Raw genomic sequence first — 27,888 nt, forward strand, 5'->3', positions numbered from 1 at the left:
TTTTTTTTTTTTTTTTTTTTTTTTTTTTTTTTCATCGAATCGACGGATACGATTTTTACTGGCGAAATTGAATATCAAAAATCGTTGAATCATCAGAAATTGATTTTAACGTATATTATTGAGAATAGTGTCCTGCGAACATGTACATATTATATAGAACGTGTGCGCCGTTGTAGAGGACGATAAAATAATTGATTAGGAAAAAGAAAATCGATTCGTTCGTCGTGTGAACGAACTCTTAGTTTCATTTTCCTTACTTGCTATCGGAAAAAAAAAAAAAGGAGAGAGAGAGAAAAATACATACGACAGTTAGAGAAAACACGTCGTTTCCGATATGAAATCGAAAATTATTTTCAAGATCTATATAACAACAATATTTACATTCTGTATTAGAATCGATAAAACATTTTTTAACTCTTCTATAAAATCTTATAACTTTAAAATGATATACATGGTTATATATTTGTATATATAATTTTATTTCATTGTTTCGTTGTTTATATCAACAAAATTGATTGTTAATTTATATCATAGAAGATTCATTATTTTCAAATATTAATTATGTTTAAAATATTAGTCACACAGTGATATAGTTATAAATATACCAGTATACATATATACACCATATATATATATATATATATATATATATATATATATATATATATATATATATATATATATATATAGTTCCAATAGTAAGTTTGTAACTATATTACTTATATAATAGAATTATAAATATAATATAGTAATCTTTTTTAATTGAAAAAAAAAAGAAATTATGTTATAGAAATTTAAAAATTGTAAAAATAAAACTATTCTGTGATCTTATTTAGATCTTAATGAATTACCGCTTAATATTAATATCGACAATTAATACTACATAAATTTATAGTAAGTTACTAGTTAGTATAGTCACGCTATAGTATCGTTACAACTATATCATTTATTGTTTAATTATAAATACGTATATATATATTTTTTTTTTTTCATACAAAACAAAATTATACAGGAGCAAAGATTTAAAATTGTTATTAAAAATTAATACTTTCTGTAATTTAATTTGGATCTTGATGAAGATCTATAATGACAATAACAGCAATTACTATTATTATATTAACTTATATTAAATTAGCGCTTAATACAGTCATAATAGCATAGTTATACACAGATAACATATTTTTTTTTAAATACGATGAAAAATTCTAAATTGTAAAACGAAAATTTTCTAAACTGATTCTTATTTGAATTTTTATAAAAACTTAAGACGTTAATATCAAAAATAAATATATATATATATATATATATATATATATATATATATATAATTTATAGTTATTATATTATATATATATATATATATATACGTAGAAAAGATCGATCGATAAAATGAACGATTAAAAGGGCTTTCGAGTAATCATGATTAGTATATTATACTACCGATAGTCCTAATCTAATCTTCTTGACATTTTCAAATTAAGTTCCATAAATGAAAAGCACCAGGTATGTAACTAGTCATTTGAAGGGGTTCATAATTTAAAAAAAAAAAAAAAAAAAAAAAAAAAAAAAAAAAAAAAAAAAAAAACAAAAATGAAAGAAGAAAAGATAAGAAATAAGAAGTATGAAATAAAAGAGGGAAAAGGTATATTGAGATAGTTCTATCTTATTCGGCGACAAGTAGAAAAGAGTATTAAATTAAAAATCACGAAGGAGAGACGGTCTGTTTCTCGTAAAAACTTCGCGTCCAAAGTGACAGGACCGGTTCTCTCTCGTGCACGTACCTGTCACGTACCCTCTTGTCTGTATATATATATATATATCTGTATATGTGTGTGTCTCACGTATCCAAGTTGTATATATCGCTACACATATATACATACGTACGTACTTACATACATATATGTATATATATATATATATATATATATGCACACGTATACAGATAAACAGAGAGAGAGACGCACGCGCGAAAGGGGCGTACAAAGTGTACGACCTTAAAGTGTTATTCACAATAGAACTATTATATAGTATAAAGAAATATCTATCACTAATATTCGCTATATAATTTGGACAATAAATTAATTTTATTATATTTCTGTAACATACTTATATATATGTATATATATATATATATATATATATATATATATATATAATGTACAAACTCATTTGAATTTGGCGCCAACTTAAAATGGACGTTTTTCATTAGGAACAATTATTATCTATGATCATTCACAATGATTATACGACGGAGTATATAATATAATTCAACTTATCGCAATCAATAATTAGAAGTGATAAAAGATAAAAAAGAAAAGAAAAAGAAAAAGAAAAGGAAAGGAGAAGAGAAAAAAAAAAAAGAAAAGAAAAATTTGCAAACGTAAGAGACGTATTAATTCCATCGCGTGAACTTTCATCGAAAAAATGTCATACTTAAAGTACCGAAAGGAAAAAAGAAAAGAAAAATGAAGAAGAAGAAGACGAAGAATAAGAAAAAGAAGAAACAAAAAGAGAAAGTAAAAGGGGGGAAAAAAAAAGAAAAAAGAAATCAATACCTGATTTTTGATGTCTTTCGAAGTGAAAAATAAAGATCCTTCGAAGGGTATAGAAAATAAAGTTATGAACGTTTGACTAACGATCGAAGTTTTCATCGTGACAATCTTTTATGAAACACTCTTAGTAAATGTCGAAAAGTGTTCCTCTTCAAATTTCTTTCGATAACACGTGCATGATAATTACAAACGACGGATGAGCAAGCTCTAATGATCTTAGCCGGACTGAATCGCTTTGTTCAATATCATCGTAAAAAAAAAAATATATATATATATATATATATATATATCACGAAAGATATGGATTAGTGGATATCTAATAATTATCGCGGTTGTGTCAATAAAAGAAAAAAGGGAGAGAGAGAGAAACATTGTAAACAATAAAAAAATTGTTTTGTAAAAACGCATAAGCCACTCATATACGATACAATCAAAACAACGTATGGACTTAAAGATAGAGACATTGTACTTGTTGTGAACGATACTTAAAGCTGTCTTACATATATAGATACATAACATATGTCTATGTGCATTATATATATATATATATATATATATATATATATATATAATATATTGTATATAGCAATATATGTGTGTATGTGTATGTATCTATATAGATCATATATATTATACATACATATATATATATATGTATATACATATACGTAGCAATATACCTAAGAGAGTACTGTAGACTATATATTTTATTTACACACACATACACGCACAATATGCGCGCGCGTAAAAAAACATGTAAGAATATATGTAAGTGTATGTATATTGACCATATATATTACACACACACACACATATATATATATATATATAAAGATACATATACAATGACAATGACGATGACGACGACGACGACGACGACGACGACGACGACGTGTCAACCCCTATCTCTGTCTTTCTTGAACAGCCGCGTCAACTATTCGTTTCCTCCTTGTCGCACAACCATGGACTAGAAGAGGATAGAAGCTCGGAAGGACTAAAAAAGTTTTGCAGAGCAACGTTGGATGCAAACGTTGGCCTTAAAAACTAAACCCATTTCTTGTTTATCTCTTAATTTATTTTTTTCTTTATTTACTTAATTTTTTTTTTTTCCTTTATCTTTTTTTACTTTTTTTTTTTTTTTTTGTCCGTTTGATGCCTGCACGAAAATCGTCCTTGCTTTATCATCTCGTTCCCCCACCATATCGCGAGCTGCCACACTCTCCTCTCTCTCTCTCTCTCTCTCTCTCGTTCTTTCTCTTTCTCCATTTCCCTATCTCACTCACTCTCTTTCGAAGAGAGACGAGAGAAGAGACAGAAGTTATCCTTCCCTCCTTGCTCCTGTTCTGCTGACCAGTCGTCTCTATATACCAAAAGACGGTACTTACATTTTAATACGATGGCTCGACCGTGGACCGCATTCGTAGGCAGGAAACGTTCTGACGAACACGACGTATATATTTTAACGATCACACCGTCCTCCTCTTCCTCCTCCTCCTCCTTCTCCTTCTCCTTTTTTTCTTTTCTTTCTCTTTTTTTTCTCCTTCACCGACCGTAGTAAATTGCTTCGATTCGCAACCTCCACCGTTCCTAGGACTCTCCTTGCTAGTGCTGCTGTTACTTTTGCTCTTGCTGTTGCTGCTGCTGCTGCTGCTGCTGTTGACTTCGATGGCTCAAGTTTGATCGCGCTCACTCACTCTCACTCGCACGTTTCAATATGAGAGAGAGAGAGAGAGAGAGAGAGAGAGAGAGAGAGAGAAAGCAAGCGAGAGAGATAGAGAGAGAAAGAAAGGGAAAGAAAGAGAGACGGATATATAATATACTCGCGCGAGCGACCGACTGGCCAGGCCAGTTCTCAATGTCCGCTTTTCGCGGTTATGGACTGTCTCTCTCTTTCTCCTTCTCTCTCTCTCTCTTTCTCTTTCTCTGTCTCTCTCTCTCTCTCTCTCTCTCTCTCTCCCTTTTACTTGGTCGCTCGTTCCTGGCTTTTCTCTTCTCTTTCGCTCTAACTATCCGTATTCGTTCTATCTCGCTCGTTCGTATTCCGTCTCTCTCTTTCTATCGTCTCGCTTATTTTCTTTCTCTTTCTCTCCCTCTCTTACTTTATGTTTCTCTATCTCTCTATATTATATCCTCACCGGTGCTTAAGAATCGTGAATAATTCGTCGACGTTATATTAAAAAATCTCGTCACACGCATACGTCTGGCGGCAGAAGCGAGAAAACAATGTATTTCGCGTTAAGGAACCGTCGAAAACCGTGAAAACGAGAAGAAGGTATTGACAAATACGTCGGCGTCGCGGTACCGTCCACCGCTACCGAACGTTTCTCCGGTAAGTACCTGTGCTGCCACCAAACGGCGAATATCGCTAAAGTAACTTGCGCTATTCGAAAGAACAGAAAGAGTGTAATATTATAACGGCTTTTCGTCCAGAGATATTTTCTCGCCCTCTAGCGGATAAATTTGTAATCTATGCTGTTAGACTACGAGTTTTACCTTTTCCACTCTCATAAGTTCCTGATTTTATATTATTTTTAAGATCGTTTCGACCACGATCCTTTCAAGGGACCGACGTGTTTTCATTAAATATTATATGAAAAATAAATAAACATGACTGATAACGATATCGGCATAGTTATTCGAAGAAAAGATCGATTTATATAAATCGAAGAAAATAAATACTTTTATCGAATAATATGAACAGCTACTTTGAATTTCATATTGTAATATATAAAATAATATATATATATATATATATATATATATATATATATATATTCTCGCGGATATCAGCATCGATATTCTTTTTAAATTTCTAATGAATCTAATCTCTAACTTTCCTTCTATGTATACGTTGTGCTCTTGTTCTCGATTATTATAAAATAAATATTTATTCGTTTACGATTCGAGTTTATAAGAAATTATAAACAAATTTTCATCACCCGATGTTTGTATTTAATATCGAATTTCAATAATAAAATCGTATTATAAAATGAAATTACCTTATTATCCATAATTTTTATATATGAAAACCTTCATTTGTCAGCGACGACCTCGTAATAATGGCGCTTGGTAAAAACCGCCAAAAGGATAATAGTGGAAAGAAGAAGACAACGCTGATTGGTTCTTTGTTTCGGGCTTCTTACTACGTTAATTAAAAGAAGTAATATTTTTATAATATAAAAAGGAAAATTACAAAAAAGAAAGTCTTATCGTTTAATAAAATTTTGATAACACAAAATTAATTACTTTGTTAATAATTAAAATTATTTCAGAAATTTTTTAAATCTCTCTTAAGTTTTTAAAATATTTAATTTGGCTATTTATTAAATTTGCCGATATAAAAATATTATAAATTATTTTAAATATTATTCTCTTATCATTAAATCTTTTGTTTTAATTTTGCTAATTATTTTAAATAATAAATCTATTAATTTATTTAATAATTTCGGAAATATTTATATTTATACGTAAAATTTGATACTTTATAAATATGAATACTTGGCGGTAAGTTTAAAACAATATTTTAATATTATGTAGAATCGAGTTCAGTACGAAAAAGATCAAAGGAAATAATTAATACCAGTCTTTTTTATCATCATTGTTATTATTTCATTTGATATTGTACATTTTGCTATAAGTTTAGATATCGTTATTCAATAAAATAACCTCTTATAATCGAAATGGAAGGAAATAAAAATATATACATACATATACATACATATATATATATATATATATATATATATATATATATATATAAAATATATATAGTAAAGTGTGTTGCGAGTTAAAGACTACTACAGCTAAAATATAGATAATTGAAATTTCCTTGTTCAACAGAAATATTGCTCTTTATATTAATACTGATAAATTTTCATAAACGGATTTATACCGCTTGTGTGATGACATTAATATCTAATTAATTAATCATAATATTGTTAATATCTAATACATATCGTTATTAATATCTAAACACTTAATATATAATTGTACAACGATTCTTATATTTTAGAACGATAAAATTTGACACATTATGTACAAAAAACAGATTGTATATTGCAGAATTTGGATCCGTTCTTCGTTTTTTTTTTTTTTTTTAATTTTTTTAAATTTGTTTGTTGGAAATAATAGCTTCTTTTGTAGAAGATACATGAAGTTTTTAAAATCGGTTATCTCAACGTCGGATTATGTGCTAAAAATAAAAAATTGTCTCTAAATCATTATTTGGTGCTTCATATATTCTAAATCACCAATGTGCGTAAATGAGTTCTTCTCGCTCTCTCGCAGCCTTTTTGTAGTATATATAAAGATGCCCGAAAAATAATGATAAAACAACTTACTGGAATTATCGTATGAAATATAGTCGTTTAGACTTAAAAATTTTTTTTCTTTCTTATATATTAATCGATTGACAAAATCAGTCTATATACATCCTTGTGGAAAGTAATATAACTGGAGTGTACGCTAAAAACTTTGAATAAACTTTTCATATGGTACCTAATTTGGAATTCGGGAATTCGAGCCACTTTTTGTTTCTTTTTCATTTCTTTACTTTTCTTTTTTTTCTTTTTCTTTTTTTTTCTTTTTTTTTTTTTAAATCTTTTTAGTCGTACGACTTAGCACATTCATTTTGAAAGTACTAATGACGATAAAGCAAAAATATCAATTATTTTTTTTTAAGTCCCTATTATGATCTACAATATTATATCACAGGAGTACGAAGAAGATACTTTTAAGTAATACTATGGTTGAACACAGTATATGTCATATCAATTTTGTGCTGAACTTCAAAGTAGTCATGGCACTCTGTTCATGAAAATGATATGAGAAGTAAGAAAGATAAACATTTTAGTGATTAAACGAAAAAAAGGGTTGTATATAACATGCAATTTATATACTGCCATTTACAACATGGTAAATGTGTGTGCCTGTGTGTGTATGTGTGTAATTTTTTTTTTTTTTTATCCAACTTCTACCTAATATACTACCCAATTGTTATTGTGATATCATGTTTAAAAAAGTATTGTATTTACTACTGAAAGAAGATATTTAGTTGCCCGTATCTAAACGATAACGAGAGTTAAAGTTCCTGCACATAGGATACAGTACAGCCTAGATAATATGTCTATTTTTGTTAAACACATGCGATCAATGTTTGTAACAATACTGCTTCCCATGTGATGTATTTTTTTTTCTTCTTTTTTTCTTTTTTTTTTTTCTTTTTTTTTTCTTTTTTTTTACGTTAAGATGAACCGTATTTTATGCAAAGAATCATATAACAACGATGTCTAACAATGACACTGAAATTTGATACTTCTTTTCTTTCTTTCTCTCTTTCTTTCTTTCTCAGACAACCTAAATCTAAATTTAAAAATATCTTATGAATCAATTGTTACGGTTTTGAAAACTTATAGAAACTCTCTATCATCTAAAAATCTATAAATTATCAAAAGTTTAGGAAATATACGTTCAAAATTGTCCAGATTTGTTGGAAACTCTGTTTGATTTCTTTTTTTTTATATATGTATATGTATATATATATATATATATTAATATACATATTAATAGCTTTATAGAGTTTTCATACTTATAGCTATAAATAATAAATTCATTTTTCATTTTATTATTAAATTAGTTAACAAGACAAATTCAAATATAATAGTAAACTAAAACATATAAAAAAATATTATGTGATGTTTGAACTGCTGATATTTATGCACGTACATAAAATGAAAGGGAAGAGGAAAATAAAAGAAAAGAAAAAAAAAATATCAAAAGAAAAAAGAACATATAATATATATGCATGAAAAATATGCATATATACTTTAAAAATTGTGTAAAATATGCGAGCACATACAAAATAATGAAGTCCAGACCACTCGCTTTTTCATAAATCATTGAAATTATCATATTCATATATAAAAAAATACTTGTTATTGACGAAATTATTATCATGACAAAAATATTATTATTATTCCTTATTAAAATATGCATTTGCATAAACATTCGCAGTTCAGTAACGTGCACATATGGTAACTTTCTCAAAAAGTATCTATAATAAACGATAGAGTTATAAAAAGCCATTTTTGTACATTCTGTATCACCCATTTATTTCTGCTTTCTAATTAAATACCTGTAATTTAACAGAAACGACGTATATCTAACGAACTTCTTTAGTAAAAAATGTTATTCTTTGTATCCGAGTTTCAGCTATCAATACTGCCCAATGTTATGTGTAAAGCGAACCGAATTTTATTTACTCTGAAATGAGCATGTACGATCCTAATATTTATTACGCATTCGCGTACTTTGGTACTTACTCAACATATAGACATTATGTATTTTTTTTTGTTTTCTTCTTTTCTTTTTTGTTTTGTTCTTTTTTTGTGTTTTTTTTTTTTTCTTTTTTTCTTTTTTACATTTAATTTTCATCCGAAGATTCTGTAGAGCTTTGTGGCATGGTATTAAACCAATTTTCTCGAACTCCAGTACTCCTAAAGGGAAAGTATTCGATATAAATCATACATTATCAATATAATGATCCAATTAATATAATTAAAAGAGGATTGATTTAATTATTCGTTGACAAATGATTTTCATCACCTGGTGCGTTGACGAGTACTTGTCGGCAGTGTAAGAGAAGTCCTATAATACTGAGGTGTGGCACTTGATGCTGTGTCCTCTGGTCTCCTATGTAATGTCATGGTTTCATGCGGTGATGTAACCAACTCATCTTCGTTATCCAAGTAATAACGAGATCCTGTTGCGCTTTTACAATTTTCACACTCGCTACGATAATCATCCGCGTCATCGTGAAGAGTTGGAAGAGTTTGCATGCTACAAGTACAAGCTACCGATTCAAAACTTCCATCTTCATTAATCTCATTAGCAATGTTTAAAGGAGGCTATAAATAATTAGTATCATAATTAGAATTTAATAATAATTAACTTCATACGTGATATAAGATTGTGAATAAGTTTATATTATTATTGTACCTTAAAATCACACGGTTTTCGCGAAACAACATTTCCTTGTTGTCTTTCAATTTGAGATATAGTCGTGGCAGACGTTAAAACGTCCTTGCAAAAGATATTAGAATCTTGTGGATGTTCTTGATCATTCGATATAACCGGTGATGTTGTTTGCGGTAAATTCTGAGGAGATAAACTTCTCGGTGGAAGATGGAAAAGTTCTTCCGTTGAACGATCCCTCATAATATCTTTTATTCTCGTCGTAGTGTTATTCGTCAGCGTTCTTGGTATTGTACGATGAGCGGCGGATATATCGGAACTTGGTAAGCTCGCGGATATTGTAAATGCACCACTTTGTCGTGGAAATGTGGTGTGTTGTCGATAATTTTTTGAAATTGTAGAATGTGAACTTGCTAATTGTTGGGTATCATTACTTGCCGTGGCAATTTGATAAGTGAAATTTGTTATACCAGTTGAAACAGGTAAATTCTCATATGTATTCGTAGATGCAGAGTAATTAGTAGCAGTAGATGTACCAACGTTAAGTGTCGTTGATTGTTCACTCTGATTAAGCTGATGACAGTTCGTATATGTGGTTAATGAACCGATCGCTACATTTGACGAAGATACTAATGGGACAGTGCTTGCGCCATTACTATTCGAAGGCATCGGTGAAGTCGAATTTAACGCATCTTGACTACTAGCTACAACTGCTATGTTTGAATGACTATTAGAATCTTGCAAATAGCCATTTGAAAAATTTAATGGTGACAACGTATGGGGAGCCATAGATAACAGCGCTTGTTCGGTTCTAGCAGCAGCTACAGCTTCTTCATAAGGTGGAGGTGCCTCTCCACGTGGGAAATAATTGTTTGCTGGTTTCCACAAAGGATATCCACCGCCGCAAGGCATGTCATCCATCGGAATGCCATGCTGTAATCCTCCTCTTTCTAAATATCCCATACTGCCCAGATTTCTTTGGTCCTCTACTAATTGCCTACTTTGTCTTCCTGCCACACACACTAACATGGGATACCCTGAATCTTTTATGCATAATATCATTGTAAATTATATAACTACTAGTATCATGGCATTTAAACCATTCTACAATTATAAATAATATTAAAAAGTTATATATCATATAATTATTCTGAAATCTACCTCTAATTTTTCGTTGACGTAGGCGATGTATCAGGAAAAATAAAAGACTTAAAGATAATATTGCCGTTACAAAACTGGCAACAGAACGTAATCCTATATCATAGTTAGCACTTCCTTCTATCAAGTTGGTACCGCTGCCATCAGATTTTTCATTAGCATCGTTTAAGCAAATAAATTCACAGCATGTTTCGCTTCTTCGCAAAGATTTACAATCTTCCTGAAAAGTTATATAAAAATATTTCTTTAAAACATTTTTAATATATCTGCACGTTCAAGCAAATCATTTCATAAATAATTACACATTATAACAAATGAAATGTTTCATTTCAATTAGTTAATAATAAGTACCTCCAGAAACTTGCAAATAACAGCTTTGCACCATTTTGGATTGCCGTTGTCACAAACACAAAATGTACAAGGTTCTGGACCGGGAAAGTAAAGGAAGCCGCTTTCATAAGAACGTCCTTGTAAATCTTTGCAAGCAACTCCGTCTTCTGCGCGAACTGTAAATATTCAATGATTGTGATAGTCCGTATAAATAAATAAATATAAAATATATCCCACGAGATATACTATAGTTTATGAAAACAATTGTTTCTGAATATTATCACAAGAAAAGATTTTATTATTTACAATATATAACAAACGTGAGTATCCATTGTATGTATTAAATAAAATCCATATTGTAATGATAAAGGAATAAAATATATAATGAATTTTCGAATTACCAATCACTTAGAAACATAGATATGGTGTACGTTATAAAACATACGCATGTACGTGAAAATTCAAATAAATGGAGCGTGCTATCTATATATCTGTTTAAGCGTTGGCCTAATTCAGACAGACGCATTCGAAAACGGCACGTTTCTCGACAGTTGATAAGCATCAAACCGATAGCACTTTTGATGGGTTAAAAAAAAAAAAAAAAAGAAAAAAAAAGAAAAAAAAAGGAGAGGACAAGACTATAGGGAAAATACGATATTAACGAAAAATAACGAAAGGTATTAGATAATATGAGAGTGAGGAGGAGAAGAAGAAGAAGAAGAAAAAAAAAAGATTTACAAGATAAAAATAAAAGAATATGAGATATCTATACTTATGAAACTCACCGTTAAGATGTAAGGTGAATGTGAGGACAGCATAACCGAGAAAGTCAACGTTGTTGTATTTCATTCTGCGTTCGTTATCTCATCATAGTTCTCGCTCCGTGGTCTAACGGCAAGCCTTTGTACGTTGTTCCGTATATCGTGTACACCGTCAACGTTTCCTCGACGACATTTTTTGTCTTCTCTGAGAGTTACGGGACACCACTGATACGTACATCACGGTAGACAACTGCGAGGAGAGTCGCGTCCGCCCCGAAAGCCCGACATTACTCTACTTAACGCTCTCGCGTCTGTCTCGGCCTATTTCCGTATTTCCTTTTCGACGATGCATATACGTCTCCCTTTCTCCGAATGAGCACAGCGACACCCGAATTGATCGATTAACGAACGGAACAGCCAACCATCGGTGTCCGACCACTGACGTCTATGCTACCGCCATCTGTACGCTGCTTATAGTACTTTTCTACTTATCCATCTTTCTCTCTCACGTATACGGACATGGACTTCTTATTCTCTCTCTCTCTCTCTCTCTCTCTCTCTCTCTCTCTCTCTCTCTCTCTCTCTCTCTCTCTCGCTTGTATTTTGTGATGAAAATAATAATGTCATTTTTATGTTGATGCTTTTTTCTTCTATTTTTTTTTTTTTATTTCTTTTTTTCAACGTCTTAATTTTTTTATTTAAAATTCAGAATGACTATCACGAATTATGATTAAAAATCAAATCAACGATTCGGCGTCAAATCTTTTTTTTTCTCCTCTCTTTTCCATTTTCTATCGTTTCCTTCGACAATTTATTCGTTTATTTAAAATTTGTAATGGGTAAGTATTTACGAATAGTCTTAGCGAATGATTAAAAATCGATGATAACGATGATAATCATCGATCGATTCAATCTTAATCAGTATCGAAACTTTCATTCAAACTCGTAAGCGGTTAACTCTATTTCAATAATTAATCGTTATTTAATTACGAGAACTTGTGTAATTAAATGGTTAAGTCTCTGTTTGCGAACTGACTAGCTGATTATAAATTTCGATCACGTTCGCGTTTATTTGTCCGGCTCAATAGAGAACGGCTCCCGAGCGGCTCGAGTTAAACAATAATTACGTTCCTGGATCGATCGTGTATGCATCGAAATATAAAGAAGACTGTCTACTCTTAGGAAAAATGTAATGTAATCTCGTAACTAACTTTTCGACTTCAGAGAAAAAAAAAAAAAAAAAAAAATTAAAAAAACAAAGAAAACCCAGAAATCACGAACTTCGCGTTCGTCGAAACGCGTCGTTCAACATTTTCATACAAACACGATTCCTACAAACCGATTTCTAACACAAAATCAAATTATTCGGTCATAACAATTACATAATTTCAAATTTTTTCATTATCCCAAAAGAGTAACTTTAATTTTAAGTCTGATTAAAAAGAAGAAAAAAAAAGGAAAAAAAATGGAATACCATTAAAAACTTTTATCGGTTCAAACGATGGAGGAAAAGTTGATAAAATGAAGCTTCACGATCTCTTTCGCGGAATCACATTTTAAATTAAAAAAAAAAAAAAAAAAAAAAAAAAAAAAATAAAATAAAATAAAAGTAAAAAAAAGACAAAACAATTAGCCTACATAAAATACATACACAAAGACAGACGTAAAATCTACAATCAGATATGGATGTAAACGAAGATGCTCCGGAGGACGTAAAACGTGCCGTTTCGGTAGAAAAGGAGATAAGGGAGGGTGAAAAGGACGACAAATTTGAAGTACATTCACAAGAAAGAGAAAAGAAGAAAAAAAAATGGTTACATTGTGCCAAACCATTGCCGAAGAGAAAGGTTCAAGTAAAAAAAATCTCCATTAAAATGTTTATTCGATGAACTCACGCTTTTATTCTTTTTTTTTTTTTTAATAGTGTGATATCAAAAATTTCTTCCACGTATTTTTACCATGTTACTTATATAGATTGTCTGGATAAGGATTTATTCAATTTTTATATTATTATTAAATTATCAAATTTATTAATCATTTTTATACACACACACACATACATATATATATATATATATATATATATATATATACACACACATATATATGTTAATTTGATGATTTTAGAAAACTATGGCAGAGAATGAATGTTGTCAGAAAAAAAAGAAGAAGGCAGCGGCGAAAGACATGAAACAAGTAACAGTGATGATTTATGGTAAACCATGCGTTTTTCCTAAACAGGACACCATTCCGAGACATTGTTTGTCAAAAAAAGAATACATCGATCTATTAGCCACTCCGAAGTAAGTTCGATGTAATTATTTTTAATTGATATAGCGACAATATTTAATATCTCTATTTGTTCTTCTATTTAAATAGTTATAGATGTCCATCACCATGTTTGCAAGAGGAAGTAAAAAGAAAGTTAAAACCAATTTCAACAAGAATCAAAGAACTCGCTCGGCCAACAAAGCACCGTATGTTAATGACCCTACAGGAAGTTGGTACTAGATTGAAGCCCGAATTTGTGGATAATTTAATAAAATCACTGGAGGGTGAAACTTGTCTTACACCAGAGTAAAGTGTCATCCGATCGATTAGTATTCTTTGATAATTATTAATAATTAATAAATTGTTATTATATATATATGTGTGTGTGTGTGTGTGTGTATATAATGATATATTATCGAGATGATTTCAGGCAAGCAGCGAAGGCGTTTCGCGATAAAAAACGTAAGAGAATCGCTAAGAAACGAGAAAGGACACGTAAGTTAGGCCGGATTACTCGAATGGCGAAAAAATCTGGTGCAGCAAGTTCTACGATGTTGGACAAGGATGCAGTAATGTGTCAATATATGATGGCCGAGTGTTTTGTTAAGAGTATTCTTGATTGGAAATGTCCTATACCGAAGGAAGAGTACGAGGATATTGCAAGTGTGATAATGAGAAGATTGAGTTACATTCTTGAATATACGCCGACCGATGAGAGCGATCGTAAGTCTCAGCAGATGCGTTTCCTCTCAGATATAATAGCTTCCTGGATATCGGGGGTTCTCTTCGAAGTTGCGGATGATCATGAAAAGGAATTAAAGGAAATTTGTGAGAGAAAACGAAAGGAAGAAGAGGAAGAGGAAGAAGAAGTGGAGGAGGAGGAGGAAGAGGAAGAGGAGGAGGAGGAGGAGGAGGAGGAAGAAGAAGAAGAGGAGGAGGAGAAAGAGGAAGAGGAAGAGATGGAACCGGAAGCTGATATGGAAGAAGCTGAGAAATTAGAGAGGGAACGAAAGGAAATGGAAGAAAGAAGAATCCAAGAGGAGGAGGAGGAAAGGTTACGGAAGGAAGAAGAAGAAGCGAGATTACAGAAAGAGAAAGAAGAAGAGGAAGCAAGGATACAGAAAGAGAAAGAAGAAGAGGAAGCGAGGTTACAGAAAGAGAAGGAAGAAGAGGAAGCAAGGATACAGAAAGAGAAAGAAGAAGAGGAAGCGAGATTACAGAAAGAGAAAGAAGAAGAGGAAGCGAGATTACAGAAAGAGAAAGAAGAAGAGGAAGCGAGATTACAGAAAGAGAAAGAAGAAGAAGAAGAAGCAAGATTACAGAAAGAGAAAGAAGAAGAAGAAGCGAGATTACAGAAAGAGAAAGAAGAAGAAGAAGAAGCAAGATTACAGAAAGAGAAAGAAGAAGAAGAAGCGAGATTACAGAAAGAGAAAGAAGAAGAGGAAGCAAGGATACAGAAAGAGAAAGAAGAAGAGGAAGCAAGGATACAGAAAGAGAAAGAAGAAGAAGAAGCGAGATTACAGAAAGAGAAAGAAGAAGAAGAAGCGAGATTACAGAAAGAGAAAGAAGAAGAAGAAGCAAGATTACAGAAAGAGAAAGGAGAAGAAGAAGAAGCAAGATTACAGAAAGAGAAAGAAGAAGAGGAAGCGAGATTACTGAAAGAGAAAGAAGAAGAGGAAGCGAGATTACTGAAAGAGAAAGAAGAAGAGGAAGCGAGATTACTGAAAGAGAAGGAGGAAGAGGAGAAAAGGTTACGGGAAAAAGAAAAAGAAGAAGCGATATTAGATAAAGAGGTATTACTAGAAAAAGATGAAGAAGAAAGAAGAAAAGCGGAGAAAGAAAAGGAGAGAAAGAGAATAGCAGAAGAGGAAGCGAAGAGAAAAGAGGAAGTCGAGAAGCCTATAATAAAGATCGGAGAGTACGAATTCTTCCCTACCGACCTACCGTTCGTGACCTTCGGCTTGTTGATAGACGTTCTTTATGTCATGTTGGAATCTATGCCAGAGAGCAAAGACGTTGATCTGGTTCGTGATCGTATTCAGAGAGCGATCTATGATAAATTTAGCTCTGTGATAGAGAAGGAAGATCCGGAAGCATTGAACGAACATATGAAGGACGTATTGGTGGTTTTAGCTGGGAAGATCGCTACTTGGCTCAAAAATATTCTCACAGAGTCACAAATCATATTCTTAGACAAATATCCGGCCGAAGTCGAATCCGTTGAAATTAGAGATTGGTCGAAGTGGCTGACGTACGTCAGCGATACTGCAAGCAATTGGGGTAACTGGCTTCACAAGGTCGTCGAGAAAGCCGGAGATATAAGGGAAGAAGGAATAACCCGAGGCGATTGGCAAGAGTGGACGAAATCCGTCGACGTTGATGCTCTTCTTTGGAGACGCTTTCATCTGCAGACCATTCATCAGGCTCATAGAAACGCTACGTTAATGGCGCAGAGGGAAGTAGTTAAGACTGGCACCAAGACAATGGACTTCTCCGAGAAGGAAATACGGAACACCAATCTTCAAAGTGTAGCTTGACGAAAAAAAAAAATGCAAAAAAATGAAAAAAAGCAGATTGTAATTTAATAAGACATTTATAAAGAAACTATGAAATAGAATGTATATTTAAATTGTTTGATTAAAGAATGACGAAAATGGGTCAAAAAACGAAAGGGATCAACGTGTAACATTTTATCGATATGATTTATTTAACAATAATTATTATCTGATTAAAATAAATAATTCCATTGAATGAATGTGTTCTTTTTAATAATTTTTTTTTAGTATTTTTCCACGACTCCAAATACAATAGCTACGAATACTTCCCGGTTACTTCAATATTGAAATAATGTAAATTTATCGTCGAGTTAGTTGAAAAGAATAGTCATTAAAAAAAAAAAAAAAAAAAAAAGAAAAAAAAAAGAAAAGAAAAGAAAAAAAAGAAGGATACATACCAAAAAACAATTTCGTGCCTTTAGGCATTTTCAGACGTTTCATATTCTTTTCTCAGAAAAAAGGATCAAATAATTTGAATAAGTAGGCTGATTTAAAATAATTATATTGATTATTCATGAGAAAAAGAAAGAGAGAGAGAGAGAGAGAGAGAGAGAGAGAGAGAAAGAAGAAATGAATAAAAAATAATAGATTTTTAATCTGAGAATTTCTTAATTAGGAAATTATAATAACATTTTTTTTTTAACTGATAATGTTCATCTTCGCTTTTTACAATGATTTTCTATTTTTGGAATAAATAACTTCCGTTTCTACGTCATTCGTATTAAAACAGTATATGATGCCATGATGTGCGTGTTCATTGTATGTGCGCACGATCAATGTTATTTTCGGATTTTCTCTTTAACATACGTTTGAATAAACATACGATAGATTAAAAGGTCACTTATTTGACATTCGATCGTATATTAATGATTATAAATCAGTAAGAAAGCTTTTCATTGCTTATAATATGTTTGTTTTTTTTTCTTTTTTTTCTTTTTTCCTTTTTTTTTTTTTAACTATACGTTCAGATATTTCTATCAATATATTTATGTTAATTATTTATCAGAAATTTATGTTAATCATATCAATGTATAAAGATAAAAGGAAAGATCATTTTATGGTTATTTTAAATAAAAAATTTCTCGCTTAAGAAGAAAATATTATCTTAATATCATGCAAATTGTTAAAGTACTATCACTTTTACAAAGCAAGCAATTTATCAAAAGTTCGCAATTCATAATAAGCAAGATATTGTTGTAAATCATTGAATGACGTTTCGTTAATAAATTAACGAATATATATATATATATATATATATATATATATAATTACGAATATATATATTATATATTATTACATTTATTATAATAAGCTGCGACTTTTGAGATGATGAATAAAAAAAAAATATAGTTCAATTTGATCAGCAATATTTCCTCATATTACTGATTTCAATCAGCTACATTAATTGTGTTTTTAGTGCTCGATCCGGCTACTTTCACTAAATCCGGAAATGAAGAAAGTCGATGCACTTTCAAGACATTCTTTCAAGAACGATCGATTTCCAAAGAGTAAACGAATCGAACGGCTTTTCTGTAAACAATACTATTTTTATATATAATGACTCATCAAATTCAGTTAAAACGTTGGATGACTGAACGATTCAAATTTTGTATTAACTTTAATCCATCATTGTCGAAATACATGTGTACGTCATTTATTTTTTATTTTTCTCTTTTTTTTTTCGTATTCTTATTCTAAAAAAGTACAACTTCCAATGATTTTTATTTTTCTCTTTATCCTATAAAAATAACACTTGTAACTTGTTTCGTAAAACGATGTATTCTGGTTACGTAACATATTTTCTTCTTTTTTTTTTTTTTTTTGTTCACGTGATCATGTACGTGATTGAGAGATTCGTAAATTTTTTTGAATATGCTTTGAAGGATGTTTGGGATCATAACGAACCAATGATCTTTCTGTTGTTTATTTTTCCTTTTTTTCTTTTTTTTTTTTTTTTGTCAATTTCAATTTATTACGATTTATATAATCTAGAGTAATTGTGATATTAAAGAAAGTAATTATTTCAAATTTTTGATTAAAATTACTTTCATTATCACCGTCTAATCACAGTGGTACTAATCAATTAGGAAACTGAACAAAATCGGACTTTACGAAATGCTGGAGAATTCCCAAATACATGGCGCTGAATATATTGACCTACTGCCGGGAAGATAGAAGTCGGTTAACCGTAAAGAGAAAGAAATAAAGAGAGAGAGAGAGAGAGAGAGAGAGAGAGAGAGAGAGAGAGAGAGAGAGAGAGAGAGAGAGAGAGAGAGAGAGAGAGAAACCAGATTGCCAACGGTATATATGCACGTACACATATATGATACATATCCACGTCTTCTACGATTAAACTCGATTAATCATTCTATTCGTATTCCTTATGATTCGATTTTATTCGATTTCTATCATTCGAAATTAAGCAAAAAATTCGTTTCAATCGACTTTTTATTATGAAATTTTAGTGTATTCACCAAAGTTGATGTTATATATATAAAAAGAGAAGAAATAATATAAAATAAAATAAAATAATAGAAAAGAAAAGAAAAGAAAAGAAAAGAAAAGAAAAGAAAAGAAAAGAAAAAGAAAATAAAAGAGGAAGAAGAGAAAACGACGGGGGAAAAAAGATATGTGCAAGCAACACTTAGAGAAACAAAGCCGAGAGGCAAATACCAAAACTACGGACAGGTGTCCTGGTTACCTATTTCCTGAAAAAAAGAAAAACCAGAAAAGAATGAGGGAGAGAGAGAGAGAGAGAGAGAGAGAGAGAGAGAGAGAGAGAGAGAGAGAGAGAGAGAGAGAGAGGAAAAAAAAGATATTAAAATGAAAGAACTATCCTCGTGCTCGTTTTTCGAAGATATCGAAGTCAACGTCGATCGACGCTATATAGTAGCCTAATTTCTCAATGAGAGAGAGTGGAAAGGAGAGAGAGAAAAAGAGTGAAATAGAAGTAGGAAGTAAAGTATGTCGGAGAAAGAACAACTTACTATTACACACTCTCTCTCTCTCTCTCTCTCTCTCTCTCTCTTTCTTTTTCTCTTTCTCTCTCTTTATCTCTTTATCTATCTATTTATCAATCTATCTATTAATCTATCTATCTATCTATCTATTTATCTATCTATCTATCTATCTGTCTATCTATCTATTTTCATTTCATTCGATAGAAGAAATAATAAGAAAGAGAGCTGCTAGTATATGATGGGGATAGCAAGAGATAGGAGAGGGGAAATGGCGAAAAGCTATACTTGATGACTTGAGGTGAGAGGGGATAGTATAACCGTGACATTGCGCGCGCGCATTTCTGTACACAGTCACTGCGGTTCGTCGCATCGATCGTGTTCCTCTACTAACACCCACTACCTACCTTTATTCTCCCTCTCTTTATCATTGTTTTTCGCTCTTTCATTCCAGTAGTTAACTTCACTCCTTCTGTCTATATTTCACTCATAGTCGATCCACATTTTAACACGGAAGAGATCGGTGTGTCCATTATCGACGTACGTTTTATTCTATTTCGTACAAATAAAAGTTCTTCTGTCAAAAATATAGACAAGTTATTTAAAAGTGTTGTTCTACGCGTGTGTCTTCTGTTAATTCTCTCTTACTCTCTTTCTCTTTCTTTATCTTTCTCTCTTTCTCTTTGGATTTCTACTGATTATATTTTTTTAATTGTTTCTGTTATTCTTTCAAAGAGAGAAAGAAAGAGAGAGAGAGAGAGAGAGAGAGAGAGAGAGATCGTACGAAATTTTTATACAAAAAAAAGAAGAAAGGACGTTCCTTCGAAAGATTGAATGTCATTAAGTTTGATTGTGATAGGTGAGAAGAAAGTGAGAAAGTGTATCTCTATATGAATTAATTCAGGGAAAGTTGAATTCGATCGCGCAATATTTACTTGTCTTATTTATATGATTCTGTTAATAAATCTAAGTTTATTTTCTTTTTATTTCGATATTTCATAAATTTGAATTAATATAATATTCTGATGATAATAATAATAAATTGCGTTGTTGAGTCGCATTTTCTCTCTCTCTCTCTCTCTCTTTCTCTCTCTCTCTCTCTCTCTCTCTTACTTTTTTTCTTCATTTTTACTCTATTTATCTTATCTTTATTTTTTATGAATTTATGGTGAACTTTGAAACAGAATTTTCAATCAGATTACTACAATTATAATCGTGTCATGTAGATATATATATATGAGTGAATACTTTCTATTACAAGTCGTCTGTTGATATTTTTTACTTAACTTCTGTTCTACTTAACGATCGCAAAAATATCAAAATTTGTTATAACGGTTAAAAAAAAAGTCATTATTATTATATGTTACAAATGAATCTTTATAACATGAATAAACTCTTATATAGTTTATAGATCAGATATATAACTCGAGTTTGTAATCACTTGTATCGCTATGACTGACTGATAAAGCTATGATGTCATAACAATTCTATAAATATTCTCAGTTTGTTATCATACGAAGATGATTGAGTACAATAGAAAAGAATTTGAAAACGTAAACGTATTTTAGGATGTTAACATGTTGGGAAAAAATCTCATTGGTTGTTCTGACTGCTGTGGCCCTAAGAATTTTAATAAGAGGAGGACTTTTGGCATGGAAAAAATTATTGGCACCTAATCTAGGCTTAGGCGTAGATTTGACGATTCAAGGTAGATGGGCAGTAATCACAGGTGCAACCGATGGACTTGGGAAAGCATTTGCCAAGGCTCTTGCTAGTAAAGGTCTTGACATTGTCCTAGTATCAAGATCACTGGCAAAGCTTAAAGATGTTGCAACCGAAATAAAAGAAAAATATGGAGTTGAAACGCGTGTTGTTGAGGCTGATTTAACCGAAGGTCAAGCAATCTATTCAAAGATCGCTAAAGCTACGGAAGAACTTGAGGTACGATTGTTTATCATTAACATAATTCATACTCACGTATTTATATTTCCAACATATTTTCGAAGTTAGAACAATAACTATGAAATATTCGACATTCTTATAATTCAAAGTTGACATATACGTTTCTATTGAGTGTAAAAATAAATGATATGTATATATACATATATATCCAGCCTGAAAGGAAAATTTTACGTTTGAATTATAGAAAAAAAAAAAAAAAAAAAAAAAAAAAACAATAAAAATAATTGGAATTATGATAATAATGCGAATGATTTTACAGGTTGGAATTTTAATTAATAGCGCTGGAATGAGTTACGAACATCCAGAATTTCTCACCAATATGCCAGAAGAAACGCTAAATAAAATATTGCAATTAAACGTGGCTGGTCTTACTGGTACCACTAGAGTAATTTTACCAGGCATGATGAAACGACGAAAGGGTGTCGTAATTAATATAAGTTCGGTAACGGGTGATATTCCAAGTCCATATTTGACAGTCTACGCAGCCAGTAAAGCTTACGTCATTAAATTCAGCGCCGATTTAGCTGCGGAAGTAGCTCAAAATGGTGTCACCGTACAATGTATTATTCCTGGACCCGTTGCCACTAAGATGACCAAAATCAAGTGAGAACGTTTATTAGTTTTTCATTATTTTATCCCGATTGAACATTTTTTTCAAATGTATTCTTTGACGATTATTCGAAAATGTAATACATCTATAAATTGGCTTTTTTTTTTAGGAAACCAACGTGGATGGCACCGACTGCTGATAAATTTGTCGAGGCTACTTTGAAAACTGTGGGAATCGAATCTTTAACAACTGGATATCCTCCGCACTATTTAGTGTACGGATTTATGAAAACTTTGACATGCGTGTGTGAGAAGGGTGCAATGTGGTTAGTGACCAGGACGATGCTCAATCTAAGAGGACGTTCTCTTCGAAAAAAGGCAAGGGAACAGGACCAAATGAAAGAGATTCCCCAACATGATACTCTGCTCACAGAATAAATTCCTAGAACTAATCTATTTTCTCATTTATTATTATCGTAATTCGTAAGATTGAAATGATGAGTGCTTTTCGTCGGTTATATATACATATATACAATTTTCAAATTAAAATTTTTATGAAATTTTTCATCGTTACATTAGGGAGTATGTTTGAATACTTGAATAAAAAAATGTTTTCAATTTTTATAAAAAAAACTTTAATTTAACAATAACTGGATTTATATAATTTTATTTTTGGTTGCATTGGCGATCTTTTTATAATCTTTCCATATATTTTTTCTTGTTTTATTTTTTTTTTTTTTGTTAAATACATTTTGCCATATACATTTGGTATTTACGTATTTATACAAAATATGTTTCATAGTAAAATAAATATTTTTATTGTTTCATTTAAATGCAAAACAATTTTATTTTTATTTCAAATCTTTTCTCCATTTCCTACTTACATTTTGTTCCCTCCGTAGTTTTATATCTTTTAAGTATAGTTTTAGTATAATAAAGGATAAAAGAAAAATAAATAAAAATAAAAAAGAATAATTTGTCTTATGACAATAATAATTTTTTCATATAATTTAAAGTAATTGTATATGTATTTACAAAGAAATTAATTCGTAAATATTTATTTGGTTAAGTTTTCGGTGAATTTGCATTTTATTAAACATGAAAAATGTAACATACCCTTTTTCCTTTATATATAAAATATAAATTACACAATTAATCCACTATTAAAATTATATAAATTATACATTCTTGACATGAATCGAAATATTGATTACGGTTTTTGAATAAAATTTTGAAAAGACTATGAAATATTGATTACGGATTTTGAATGTTAATTATACATATCACTTACTTACCGACGTGATACTTTCTAATATAAATATAATCGATCGTTATCGATAGGTCATATATACAGTCCGGGTTAAAGTTTACTATTTAAATGCGATGACTTGTTGATTCAACAATAATATTACAATGATTCAACAAACAGTCTTAGTCTACTATCGTATCAGTAGTGATATAGTATAATCCGTGTCTGTACATGTACAAAATTGTAAAACGTAAACGAAAATGGTAAAGAAACTGGAGAAGATATCTTTGATAATAATGACTTTTTTCGTTTTAAGGATAGTTATGAAAGGATGTCACTTTACATGGAAGAAATTATTAGCACCTAATCTAGGATTAGGCATAGATTTAACAAAGCAAGGAAGGTGGGCAGTAATCACAGGCGCAACAGATGGTATTGGTAAAGCGTTCGCAATGGCTCTTGCTAGTAAAGGTCTCGATATTGTTTTAATATCAAGATCATTGATAAAGCTCAAAGATGTTGAAAATGAGATAAAAGAGAAATATGGAGTCAAGACACGTATTGTTGTAGCTGATTTAACCGAAGGTCAAATAGTTTACTCTAAAATTCTTAAAGCTACGGAAGAACTTGAGGTAAGTTCATTTATTAAAATTCTTCGAAAGAAATTAGCATTTTAAAGATTTTTCAATCTGTTGTTAATGAATTTTTTCTCATATATATTTTTAACTTGCTGTTGAAGTTAGAATAATAACTATGAAATCTTCTTCTACGTTCTTACATTCCAAAGTTCACACTGACAGTTTCTATTGAATAACGGAATGGACAAATATATATCCTTCGTCAAAAGAAAATTTTATATTAGAATGGAAATAATAATTAATAAATTTTGATAAATTATGATAATGATTTTACAGATTGGTATTTTGATTAATAACGCTGGAATTAATTCTGATTATCCGGAAGTATTCATCAAGACAAAGGAAGAAATGTTAAATAAGATATTGCAATTAAACGTGGTTAGTCTTACCAATATCACTAGATTAATTCTACCAGGCATGATGGAACGAAAAAAGGGGATCATAATTAATATAAGTTCGATAGCAGGCATGAATATTTCATGTCCATATTTAACAACCTATGCAGCTACTAAAGCTTACATCATTAAGTTCAGCGCTAATTTAGCTGCAGAAGTAATTCGAAATGGTATTATCGTACAGTGTATTGCTCCTGGACCAATTGTCACTAAGATGACAAAAATAAGGCAAAAATGCTTATTATTTTTTCATTATTTAATTCCAATCGAGTACTTTCTCTTATCGTATTCTTTGACGATTATTCAGTAATGTAATACATTTATGCATTGACTTTTTTTAGGAAATCAACGTGGATGATACCAACTACTGATAAGTTTGTTGAGAGTGCCTTGAAAACTGTAGGAATCGAATTGCTAACAACCGGGTATTTATCGCATTATTTTATTCTCGGATGCATAAAAATATTAACATACGTGTCTGAAAAGAATACAACCAGATTAATAGGCAGGACACTGCGCGAAAATAAAAAACGTTTTCTTCGAATAATGATGAAAGAGCAGAAGTAAATGAAGAGATAACACAATTCTACAATTTCCTCACGAAATAAATTCTTAAAATTAATCTCTTTTTTAATTTATTACTATTCTAACAATTCGTAAGATCATTTCTATCATTTAAATAGTATTGCTTATTGTCGAATATATACGTGTATAATTTTGCAATTTTAGTTTTCTTCAAATTTTCATTGTTTAAATGGTGATAGATAATTGCGGAGTTTGAACAAAAAATATTTATTACTTTTACGAAGAACTTTGTTTTACTTTTACTTTAACGAAAAGCTGAATATATAAAATGTACATATTTAATTTTTTTATTGACAGCAATCTTTTTATGATCTTCTCACGTTTCTTTTTTTGTTTCTTATTTTCTTTCTTAAATATTATAAAATTGTAATACGTTTTAAATATATACGTAATCATACAAAACGATTGAATAAATGCTGTTATCGTTTCCTACAAATGAAAAATATAATTTTATGTTAATTTTAAAATATCCTTCCGTTTTCTTTGTTAAAAAGATTATTCAAATTATTTATTTTCCCTTACTCTTATTTCCCTTATTTCTTGTTTTTTTTTTTTCTTTTTCTTTTTTCTCTGTATAAAAAACAAAAAAGGAATAATCTATGAAACCGATAATTTTTCTGTATGAATAACAAATAAGTGTATATTTACAAAACAATTAATTAATTTGTAAATATTCACTAGGCCATACATCCGATATTTCAAATGAGATTCGTTAAAACCTTTTCGGTTTGTTATATTTTTTCGGTTAAACTTGTTTTTCAATAAATCATTTGAATTTTTCTCAGAACTATATTGTCAGGGATTAACAATTAAAACGTTTAGACAAAAAAAATTTTTAGATTCGATGTTACTAATCGGATAACGTTGGATACGCAATTGAAGAAGATCAATTATTCATTCACCTCACATCCTTCGTACTTACGAATGCGGCAAGTGGGATAAGTAGAATAAAATCGTTAGTCCTCAGTTGTTTGCTGTTTAAGAAGCAGCAGATGTAGTCGAAAGTTTCTAAAGTTGGCATTCACAATAAGTTTTATCGCTTCTCGACGAAATAAAGGAGTTGATTCAAATGATCAAATCAAACGAACTTAATGCTGGACTGATGGGTGGTCACATGACTTTCCACGTTGTTGCTCCAAGATAATCACTTGTTTTTTAAATGTATGATCATTAGTCACAGATTCCTTAAGCTTCCTGAAGTTACCCAGAAATCCGAGGTTTGGAAGTTGGAAGGATTACCTACCTAAAAGGATTAATGTTTGTTTGATAATCCTACATCAGAACTAAATCCATGTAGCCTTTCGGTCGTAGTTTAATTGTCAATATGTTAAAATTACGGATACTTTTACCTTTCTAATGCATTTTTTAAACTTTCTAGGGTAAATAGTTAATATAATGATAAGCGTTTCGAATGGTTAGAATTGCACGCTTTTCAAAAATCAAGATGAACAATAGTCATTTAAGGCTGTTCTTCCAATATCAATTAACGATTATGTGTGACATCAGCGATTAGTGAAAAAGAATGAACTAAAAGGACGTTAAGAGAATTTTACCCTTTCTTTCGATTTAGTGCTTTTTTCCATATCACGTACGTGCTCTTCTTATCAATTTTCTTACGACCACAACAATCAAAAAGATTTCTTCCATCCATGTCAACATCTTAAAATATGTTTATGTTTTCAAATATTTCTATATGTTTTAATAATCACTATTGATTGCATTTGTACAATAGGGAACTAAGAACATTTGTCAATTCGCTGCGGAGTCACTACAAGATCAGTATTTTTTATGTTATCAAATATTAACATTCTTATATTATCATATTTATATCATTAAGTCACATATTTTAACGTGACTTTCGAAATAATCCATAAAAGCCTATACTACATTTTTGTTGAATAAACGATACTTCATAACTCGAATAATGCTGATAATGCACTAATATCGTTGGTATTCGGTGAATATTTTTAATATCATATTGACGGAATTAAACAGTTGAAACTTGTCGCAACTCTTACGCAATCTATTTCTTCATTATGAAAATAAACATGAAATCCGTAACATTCCCTCTCCATGAACAAACTTTTGTGATTCTTCGTATCTGGAGATATTATATTGGAAGATACGCCAGTCAGGCCAGATTGATCGTCATTTCCGACCATGTTTCTGCCAAATGTTTTGTTTATATATCTTTTAATAATCAAGGTGTTTCGTTAAAATTTCAGGATTTCTGTAGTATTCCTACATAGGAAAAGTTGTGGAAAATGATCTTGCTTATATTCAGTTTATATGATACATTGCGATTAAGTTTATTCACGTAATGAACTATCATTTACCCTTAACTCTAACGCTTAACCGTAATGAGCCCTCACCTAGCAATACCTCGTTCCAATCATTTTCATCCAGAGAAAAGTATGTAAATCCATCCATATATTCAGTCAATTGAAATTCCCATTCTTTCTTTTATTCAGAGAAGGGTTTGGAGAACCCACCCTCTCAGCCTGTCACATACATACCATGTTCGAGCCCATATAAATTCCTCCGTTCACTCACTTACTACGTTTATACAATATGTTAAGTTACTACGTCTGTATGTGTATACGTTTGTGTATACACATACCATTTGTTGCCAAGTCATCGTCTGGTTCTTTCTCATAACCTTATTTAAATCTATTAAACTTATTTGGAATATCTTTGTATATTATTAGTACACAACCTCCCCTACCATAACAATGTAGTAGACCATTAAAGGAGACCCATGGGCAATGATTGAATTATTGAGCAATATGATGAATAAATAATTGAAAAAATAAATATATTTCGATAAATTTATGAATAATAAATGTTTCATTTTAATTTTCATTTGTTTATACGTATAAGGATGCATTGAATTTATTTTTTTAAGATATTAGTCATTAGATTTTGTTCTATTATTTAATCATTATCATGGGCTA

General features: G+C 30.6%; 5 protein-coding genes across 15 annotated transcripts in view; 3 read left to right on the forward strand and 2 right to left on the reverse strand.

Annotated features, from left to right (window-relative positions):
* The window catches only part of LOC124946687 (serine/threonine-protein kinase tricornered), a 105,995-nt gene extending 101,113 nt beyond the window's left edge, over positions 1-4,882 (reverse strand). The window contains exon 1 of one of the 2 annotated variants that reach the window (XM_047487748.1): positions 3,938-4,882. In XM_047487748.1, coding sequence (XP_047343704.1) covers positions 3,938-3,939 — 2 coding nt within the window. In that variant the 5' untranslated portion in view covers positions 3,940-4,882. Of the gene's footprint in view, positions 1-2,555; positions 2,574-3,937 lie in introns of those variants that run through there. The other variant, XM_047487749.1, reaches the window with a different exon arrangement.
* Positions 4,883-8,923: 4,041 nt separating this feature from the next.
* LOC124946415 lies at positions 8,924-12,191 on the reverse strand. 7 transcript variants are annotated; one of them, XM_047487084.1, is made up of 6 exons: positions 11,798-12,191; positions 11,034-11,188; positions 10,686-10,926; positions 9,549-10,534; positions 9,156-9,457; positions 8,924-9,046 (listed from the first exon to the last, which is right to left on the reverse strand). In XM_047487084.1, exons 1-6 carry the CDS (start codon positions 11,859-11,861, stop codon positions 8,974-8,976), a joined length of 1,821 nt encoding a protein of 606 aa, XP_047343040.1. In that variant the 5' UTR covers positions 11,862-12,191; the 3' UTR covers positions 8,924-8,973. The 7 variants fall into 7 exon arrangements, with proteins under 7 accessions (XP_047343040.1, XP_047343037.1, XP_047343036.1 ...); XM_047487081.1 differs by having other exon boundaries at positions 9,549-10,561; XM_047487080.1 differs by having other exon boundaries at positions 9,549-10,567.
* A 323-nt stretch (positions 12,192-12,514) lies between these two features.
* Positions 12,515-16,865, forward strand: LOC124946936 (calponin homology domain-containing protein DDB_G0272472-like). The gene is made up of 5 exons (XM_047488389.1): positions 12,515-13,620; positions 13,901-14,076; positions 14,153-14,350; positions 14,475-15,207; positions 15,577-16,865. Exons 1-5 carry the CDS (start codon positions 13,456-13,458, stop codon positions 16,579-16,581), a joined length of 2,277 nt encoding a protein of 758 aa, XP_047344345.1. The 5' UTR covers positions 12,515-13,455; the 3' UTR covers positions 16,582-16,865.
* Positions 16,866-19,877: 3,012 nt separating this feature from the next.
* LOC124958006 (very-long-chain 3-oxoacyl-CoA reductase-like) lies at positions 19,878-22,900 on the forward strand. 2 transcript variants are annotated; one of them, XM_047515660.1, is made up of 4 exons: positions 19,878-20,096; positions 21,125-21,497; positions 21,778-22,121; positions 22,238-22,900. In XM_047515660.1, exons 2-4 carry the CDS (start codon positions 21,126-21,128, stop codon positions 22,503-22,505), a joined length of 984 nt encoding a protein of 327 aa, XP_047371616.1. In that variant the 5' UTR covers positions 19,878-20,096; position 21,125; the 3' UTR covers positions 22,506-22,900. The 2 variants fall into 2 exon arrangements, with proteins under 2 accessions (XP_047371616.1, XP_047371617.1); XM_047515661.1 differs by lacking the exon at positions 19,878-20,096 and adding an exon at positions 20,275-20,415.
* A 392-nt stretch (positions 22,901-23,292) lies between these two features.
* LOC124958007 (very-long-chain 3-oxoacyl-CoA reductase-like) lies at positions 23,293-27,625 on the forward strand. Of its 3 annotated transcripts, none has more exons than XM_047515663.1 (4): positions 23,293-23,566; positions 23,638-23,948; positions 24,231-24,577; positions 24,691-27,625. In XM_047515663.1, the coding sequence occupies exons 1-4, from the start codon at positions 23,548-23,550 to the stop codon at positions 24,914-24,916; spliced, it is 903 nt and encodes a 300-aa protein (XP_047371619.1). In that variant the 5' UTR covers positions 23,293-23,547; the 3' UTR covers positions 24,917-27,625. The 3 variants fall into 3 exon arrangements, with proteins under 3 accessions (XP_047371619.1, XP_047371620.1, XP_047371618.1); XM_047515664.1 differs by having other exon boundaries at positions 23,295-23,566; positions 23,633-23,948; XM_047515662.1 differs by having other exon boundaries at positions 23,308-23,948.
* The last annotated feature ends 263 nt before the right edge of the window (positions 27,626-27,888 follow it).

This window comes from Vespa velutina, chromosome 2 (genome assembly GCF_912470025.1).
Source record: "Vespa velutina chromosome 2, iVesVel2.1, whole genome shotgun sequence".
In the NCBI taxonomy this organism is placed as follows: Eukaryota; Metazoa; Arthropoda; class Insecta; order Hymenoptera; family Vespidae; genus Vespa; species Vespa velutina.

What these genes read in the sequence shown, in the direction of transcription:
- LOC124946415 (XM_047487080.1), bottom strand. Translation starts at nt 11,861, where the DNA reads ATGAAATACAACAACGTTGACTTTCTCGGTTATGCTGTCCTCACATTC. An exon ending in ATTCACCTTACATCTTAACG is followed by an intron (nt 11,189 to 11,797) that starts GTGAGTTTCATA and finishes GAATATTTACAG; the next exon opens with TTCGCGCAGAAGACGGAGTT. An exon ending in TTATTTGCAAGTTTCTGGAG is followed by an intron (nt 10,927 to 11,033) that starts GTACTTATTATT and finishes AATGTTTTAAAG; the next exon opens with AAATATTTTTATATAACTTT.
- LOC124946936 (XM_047488389.1), top strand. Translation starts at nt 13,456, where the DNA reads ATGGATGTAAACGAAGATGCTCCGGAGGACGTAAAACGTGCCGTTTCG. An exon ending in AACCATTGCCGAAGAGAAAG is followed by an intron (nt 13,621 to 13,900) that starts GTTCAAGTAAAA and finishes TGATGATTTTAG; the next exon opens with AAAACTATGGCAGAGAATGA. An exon ending in CGAGGTTACAGAAAGAGAAG is followed by an intron (nt 15,208 to 15,576) that starts GAAGAAGAGGAA and finishes CAGAAAGAGAAA; the next exon opens with GAAGAAGAAGAAGCGAGATT.
- LOC124958006 (XM_047515660.1), top strand. Translation starts at nt 21,126, where the DNA reads ATGTTAACATGTTGGGAAAAAATCTCATTGGTTGTTCTGACTGCTGTG. An exon ending in AAGCTACGGAAGAACTTGAG is followed by an intron (nt 21,498 to 21,777) that starts GTACGATTGTTT and finishes ATGATTTTACAG; the next exon opens with GTTGGAATTTTAATTAATAG. An exon ending in ACTAAGATGACCAAAATCAA is followed by an intron (nt 22,122 to 22,237) that starts GTGAGAACGTTT and finishes TTTTTTTTTTAG; the next exon opens with GAAACCAACGTGGATGGCAC.
- LOC124958007 (XM_047515662.1), top strand. Translation starts at nt 23,577, where the DNA reads ATGGTAAAGAAACTGGAGAAGATATCTTTGATAATAATGACTTTTTTC. An exon ending in AAGCTACGGAAGAACTTGAG is followed by an intron (nt 23,949 to 24,230) that starts GTAAGTTCATTT and finishes ATGATTTTACAG; the next exon opens with ATTGGTATTTTGATTAATAA. An exon ending in ACTAAGATGACAAAAATAAG is followed by an intron (nt 24,578 to 24,690) that starts GCAAAAATGCTT and finishes GACTTTTTTTAG; the next exon opens with GAAATCAACGTGGATGATAC.